This window comes from Hevea brasiliensis, chromosome 6 (assembly GCF_030052815.1).
Source record: "Hevea brasiliensis isolate MT/VB/25A 57/8 chromosome 6, ASM3005281v1, whole genome shotgun sequence".
NCBI classification, from domain to species: domain Eukaryota; kingdom Viridiplantae; phylum Streptophyta; class Magnoliopsida; order Malpighiales; family Euphorbiaceae; genus Hevea; species Hevea brasiliensis.
Genome location: NC_079498.1, coordinates 5,922,880 through 5,930,063, shown reverse-complemented (window position 1 = coordinate 5,930,063; position 7,184 = coordinate 5,922,880). Strand labels below are relative to the sequence as shown.

General features: G+C 32.4%; 1 protein-coding gene across 1 annotated transcript; it reads right to left on the bottom strand.

The window, feature by feature from the left end:
- Positions 1-916: 916 nt before the first annotated feature.
- Positions 917-6,313, bottom strand: LOC110652803 (protein ALP1-like). Its single transcript, XM_021808422.2, has 2 exons — positions 5,732-6,313; positions 917-2,318 (listed from the first exon to the last, which is right to left on the bottom strand). Exons 1-2 carry the CDS (start codon positions 5,853-5,855, stop codon positions 1,273-1,275), a joined length of 1,170 nt encoding a protein of 389 aa, XP_021664114.2. The 5' UTR covers positions 5,856-6,313; the 3' UTR covers positions 917-1,272.
- Between the last annotated feature and the right edge of the window lie 871 nt (positions 6,314-7,184).

Here is a 7,184-nt window from a genome sequence, read left to right as displayed (position 1 = left end):
GAATAATATTTTATTCTTACACAGATATAATCGTAAAATATGTTTGTTAACACCGAGTAGAGATAACTCAATAAGCTAACATATTACCTAGATTTCTTCGATCTATAGCGTTTGAGCTGTTACACTATTAAAATTTAAAGTTGTGTCTTTACTAATAGTTTAAGCTTTTAGTATGGTGGCAAGTGCTCGATTCTATAATTGCTATCAGAGCTATCATGGGTTCGAATTCTTGGCAAGTACTGAAAGAGATTATTGGTACTAAGTGCGGATAGTTCAGTGGGTCAGCATTCTGCTTAGATCTCTTTGGCTAATGACATTTGGTTACTATATTACAATAAGTTGAAGTTACGTTTCCGTTAATAGTTTAAACTTTTAGTAGGATAAACACTTGATCCTATAATATTTATATAGCTCATCCGAATCGGTTGTCTTTTTCTTTCAAATCAACTAATAGTCGTAAGATCAATTACTCTATGAACTTTATAATTTCTATATTATTATATATTTTAACATGTCCATGCATTCATGTGTATAAGGATACACTTAGTTATCATATTAGGCACATCCAAACTTTACTACATAATCATTTTATTATTTTATTTTTATGTTATGCCATCTGGGGATAATTTAGAATGTACGTATATGAGGTAACTCGCCAATGATAACCCCTGCTCTTCGGCCAGGTTATATATGGGTATGGCCAGGAAACAGATCATTTGATGATAACCCCTACTGTCAGCCCGCGTTAGATTTTAAAAACCATGATGGGAGCCTAGATTTAGTTTGGACATTTTTGTTAAGGGTTTTTTTTTTTTGTATCCATAAAAATTTGAAATTATAAAAAAAAAAAAAGAAAGAAAGACTACAAGGTGGAAAGGAATGATAAGGAAAAAGAAGGCCAAGAAACTCATAATAGTAAAACCATAAAATCGAGATATGAGATTCACATGATAAAACCAAAAAGATGTCTCATAATTGAGCAATTAAAGCCTGAAGGAGTCCTAGTAACTCCTGTGAGCAACTTATGTTCAATATTGTGATAAAATGTCTCTCAGACTTGCATGGTTGTCCCAGCCTTTACCTTAATAGTTTCATGAATGATGCCACCATTTCAGCTAGGCTATTTACAATTTTAAAAATAAAAATTACAATAAAAAAGGGAAAACTGACTGCATCTTTATAGCACGCATTGAGAGATCATGTCTCAAAAGTACTCTCAAGTAACAGTTGACTTCTTCAGTGGCTAACCAAGCTGTTGAAAATAGAAAATGTTCATGATGGCAGTCTTCCAGACAAGTATAAAGACAGCTTGTCTCTCAGATACACGCCTTTTATGTCGACGGATTCACAAATCTGTTGTTGGTAGTCTGGGTCATGCTCATGAGATAAAGGAATATCATCCTGTGCCTCATCTTCCAAATCAATGATTATGTTATGGAGCAAACAGCAGACTAGAATAATCCTTGGCAACCTATGTTTGTCAGGTCTCCACATCACTCCATGAATGATCCTCCACATCTCCTTCAGCCTTGCCAATGCTCTGTGGGCTACCATCTGAGTCGCAGAATGCCATTTATTGAACTGGGCTTTTGGTTCTGACAGTTCTTGCCCCTCATATGGAACAATAAGATAAGGCAGCAGAGGAAAGCCTGCATCTCCAATTATATATTCCCTTATTTCTGATCCTTCAGAGAGCTGTAGTTTTTTCCCATTCAACCTTTCTCCCCTTTCACAAAGTTTATAGAAGTTTGAACTCTGAAACACCACCCAATCTTGCATTTTTCCTGGCCATCCAGTAACTATGTCTAGGAACCTCATCTCAGGGTCTACAACTACCTGCAAGATCATGCTGTGATTCTTCTCATGATCAAGCCACACATTACTTGAAGGGTCTGAGGAAGGTAACAGCATCATAATGTGAGTGGTTTCAGTCACACCACAACAATTGGGCAGACCTCGTATTTTCTCGAACTTGGATTTGATTTTTGTCATTTCTGATTCACTAGAAGGCCATTTTAGGTGTTGAAGCCCGCTTTCTTCCATGGCCTCCACAAAACGCCAGGTTACTTGGGAGACAGTTGAGTGGTTCAACCCAAATGAATCAGCAACTGTCACTAGCGAATCACCAGAACCCAGCCTTCTTAAAGCTACAGCGACCTGATCATGCAAAGATAAAACCTTGCCATTCAGAAATGTAAATTCCCTTGATTTGGCAGTCAAATCTTCCTTCACAAGTGAACATATGTAATTAAAGGTTTTTCGAGTAATCCTGAAAACTTGTTCAAACTTATCCAAACTCTTTGATGGAGATTGAAAACCTGCAGGTAGGAAAATGAGGAAACAGATTAATCATTCTTCAATCAGTAGCATTTTTATTGGATTCCAGACTCTTGCGATTTCAAAATGAAATGCCAAATGCACCTCAACCTTCATGATTACAGTTACATAGCAAAAGAAAAAAAAAGTGCCTTGCTGTTTTGGTATCCGATAACTAACATATACAAAAAGCATGTAGAAAGCAAACATCAGAAGCATAATATTGTTTGCAAGGGGTTAGGAAGAAGAAGATCTGAGCAGATTCATTTTGCACAGATTGATTGCTCATGTTGTTCAGCTATTAGGTTCGTCATCCACGATAATGAAACAGTTTACAATTTTCATGCAAAACTACATTCATAGTCACTCATGTCCAAGATGATAACGAAATAAATATATATGTATCTATCATCAAGGCTGAAAAAGTTTATGATTTATGCACAGCAGTATACATCCAAAAAGTTCCCGGAAATTTAAACAAGAACACACCTTTGTGTAATAGTTTATCATAATAGAAAATTTTCATATTCTATTTATGAAAGAAAGAAAGTAGAAGAAGAGGCATGAATATATGTTCAAAAGAAAGAAAATATGATAGGATTAGAAAAAGAACTCTTAAAAGAAGTTGGGCATTCTTTAAAAGGCAATATTTTCTTTTATTTAAGTCATTTTTTTCCTCTTTCTTTTTCTTACATAGAAAAAAAAAAAAGAAGAAGAAGAAGAAGAAGAAGAAGAAGAAGAAGAAGAAGATAAAAAAGCAAGAAAATAGAAGAACTCTCTCATATCTTCTTTTCCCTTCACTTTCTTAACAGCATGTCCAAATGAATATGTGTTCATCAGAGTGAAGCACAAACTAATAATGTGCTTGGAAACATTTTCTACCTTCCATAATGTAGATTCTGACGCCACACTAAAGATAGACATACAAAGATGAGGTCCAAAACAGCAACAATAGTCAAAACATAGAGCTCATAATAACAGAAATCAATAGCAAGGAAACCATTGGGAATAGTTAAAAGGAGAAGAAAACACACACACAAATGGGAAAATCATGGAAGCAAAAGTAAAATAAGGATAGGCAACAGTATCAGGATCTAATTAAGGCCAAAAGACATTTACTTTGTAGTCATGTTTATATGGACATTTTATATGAACAACCATGCAGTCATGTTCATATGAAGGAACTGATGGAAACAATTATATTTTGCATTCAGCACGCAAACATCTGTTACCTTTTAACATGTCGGAGAAGTTTAGTTTAGTGTGCCTAGTATATTTTTCCATAAAATGAAAGCCATCATGCTTGCAGGTTTATTACTAGTAAATAGTTAATCAGGGAATTTAAATTTCATGCAAGTATTGACTGGCAGTCGTTATAGTTGTCATATATGGATATAATAATGCTTAGCTGATTGGGTAGACGGTAGAGTAGGAAGAAAATTAGAAGCTAACCTATATATACATCTACACAACATTTATAAGTTGTCCAGGTAATAGACATTGTGCTTAATGAAAGAAAATTAGGAGCTAGCTCATTCTTCTTATAATTGATCCAGAGATGTTCCAAGTTACTCAAAAGCTGGATTACTCAACAATTGGGACTGGGAATTCATCTCTGCAAAGTTTCAGGTTTCTGAAAATTCCACATTCATGTAATAATTGTATATAAACTGTGACATAATGCACTAATTTGATCTAGGCAAACGATCTACAAGCAACTAAACTTCCTTTCATCACATAAAGGATAAAAGACCTTAAATGCAACAATTGCCAGGTTGTGAACCTCCAAAATTCATTTTACAGGGTCCTTTCAAAATAATCATCTGCATCTTGGCTGGTAACCAAAACCTGTTAAATTCCAAGCAATTGAAATTGACTATATCAATTCCTTGAAGTGAATTTCTTTAGCTAGCTTTACATCCGTTTTCCCATCATAAATAGACTTCTTTCCTTAAGCTAAGTTCCCCATGTGAAAATAATATGATTTCTACCTTTAACCAAAAACACCTTTAAATTATAGGAAAATCTTCTGACACAACCATGCATTATGTAACAAATTATCTCTGCCTCATTTCTTGATTTCAAAAAGGAAGACACTTCTAGAAGCAGAAGGCATTATCCTAACTCTCCAACACCCTTTCCACAGCCCTTTACCTTACCACTGGCTAATTCCAAGGTGACATTACATTTGAACAAATCAGTTAATGATATATTTCATCAGCAAACCATTCAAGTAAGCAAGCAGTTGAATAATTATCCAAGACCAAGTAGCTGTAGCAACCAATTGCACACATTCCTCTCAAAAATAAAATAAAATATACCAGAGCATAATATCAGGACTGACTAATCAGCTAGAATGGCATTAGTTGATTAATTTGCAGCTGTTAGAATGAAATTTTATACCAGAAATAGCCATTATAAAAAATTTTGCTACTCCAATTTCTATAATTGATATTATTTACAACCAGTTCACTGCCTAGTAGCAACGCCTCTATAAGTTTCTGCATGAAATATTGCCAGGGGAGGGGAGAAAAATTCATCAGCAGCCTAAAAGGTGAGATATTAGATAATCCAGCTTATAATATATATATATATTTTTTTTTGTGATGCTGGCTCATGTAAAGCTCTTAAAGAGAATGCAAGTTGAGTAATGCAAAGGTAAAGAACTATATGTATGTGTGCTTCAAAGAGCAGCTCAAGACCCTCAACTACAATCCCCAACCAAAAAAAAAAACCCACAATCAATAGCCAGGAGCTTAAGGAAGTAACCATTTGCCATGTGAAGAACTATGTTTCTTCAAATATATTAGCTTAAGGAAGTAACCATTTGCCATGTGAAGAACTATGTTTCTTCAAATATATTATTGTCTATTTAAAAAGAAAGGGTTTTTTTTTTTCAACCACTTTGCCCTTTTTCAAATGCATACCTGAAGGTCTCAATTGCATTAGTAGAAGACTTGAGTTGCATTTCAATAGAAAACATAGTAAGCATTGAACCAATGGCATATGCCATTCTTGTCTTAGATTTCAGTACAAGCCTTTGTTTTCAATTACTAAGAAACTACCTCGACACTCATGCTTCCCATCATTGGAAAAGGCAAACTAGAATGTTAGATAAGAAGGAAGACTCAAAATCCAGATTAGGGATCCCTTGCAATGTATTGACATACAACTTGAATAAAAGCTGAGGCATAAAGGCAATCAAATTAACCAAAATTATATTCAACTTGTTAACTGAATTCAATCGAAAATATAGATAACAAACTTCATATCCCATGATCGATAACAGCAATATTAGAACATCCCAACAAGAAAAACTAGAGAATAAAAGAAAAGGAAGAAGAAAATAAAGAAAAAAAAAATAGAAGAAGAAAACAGATGCAGTAAAGGAACAAAATTTATAAAGAGAGCATACCATTAATCCTCTTGGAGAACTCATCCCACCAATCCACAGGCCCTGCAGACCCAGAACCAGAACCATTCTCTTCGGTCCTTTTATCTATCTTTTTCCTCTTTTTGTACCCTCTTATAGGACCCATCAAAGCTTAAACAACCCCAATTAAATCAAAACTGAAGAAACCCACTAGCTTCAAACAATTAAAAAATCAAAGAAACTAAATTAGAATCCACATAAGAACCAATACCCATTATTGATAACACAACAATACTTAGCCAAAGTCACACAGAGATCATGAAGGAATGATGAGAGCAATAATGAGTCGTATAACATGCAAAAAAAATTTCATGAACAAGCAAAGTCAGTTGCAGTGTGTGTTGTTTTGGTGTGTGGTTTTTGAAGCATGCAAAATAAATGAGAAAAATAATAATAACAGAGAGAGAACTCTGATGAGATATGAAAAATAGAGAGGAGAGAGAGAAATGCGTGTATATATATACACACACAGAAGAAGCTAAATCTATGTGCTAAAACGTGTGGGTAGGCCTTTGTTTAAGACAATGTAGCGAGAGAAGAGAAGGCATAGACACTAACAGTATCCTTCTTATCTTATTAATATTTCTTTTTGTTAAGAATTTCAAAGAACGAAAAGAGTGTGTGTTTCGCTCAAATTAGAGGTCTTTCCAAGCCTAATTGCCTAAACAAATTTGAGTTTCCCCTAGCCTTTTTATGCATACTATGGTGGTGGTCAACAAATTATTTTTTTTTAATAGTCAATTTGCAGTTAAATGACAAAAATATCCATTTTCTTTTATTTTTTTATTAACAATAAAATACCTATTACAGTCATACATTGAAAAAGTTTTATTATAATAAACTTTATTTTAATGATTTTTGAATTCTCTTCAAAATATAAAATCTTTAATTTAATCTTAAGACTATGTTTATGTTATAAAAAATAATTTTATATATAGAAATTATTTTTTATGAAAATTATTTTTTGAAAAAATATTTTTCATAAAAATATTTTTAATTATTTAATTGTAATATTCAATAAATGATATGTGTTTATATAATGTATATATAAGTTTTTTATATTTTGTTAAAATTATCAAAATTTAAAAAATCACTTAATCTTTTTTATGATCAGGAAAATATTTTTTGAGTACCAATCACTAGAAAATAAGAAAAATATTTTCTACAAAACAAATGAAATCTAAATAAATAAAAAGATGGGTGTATAATTATTTATTAGATCATAATTGTTATATGAAAATAGAATTAATTTATAACACCCTTAATTTTTAAATAATTAGTTTAGATGTAAATATTAATATTTTATTATATTAAAATTATGAAAATTTATTTGGAATTTTTTTGAATTTTAGAAATTGGGTTTGATTTTCTTAAGACAATAAATTTTATTGATTTTTAAAAATTAATTTAAAAATCATGTGGCAAAAAAAAAATA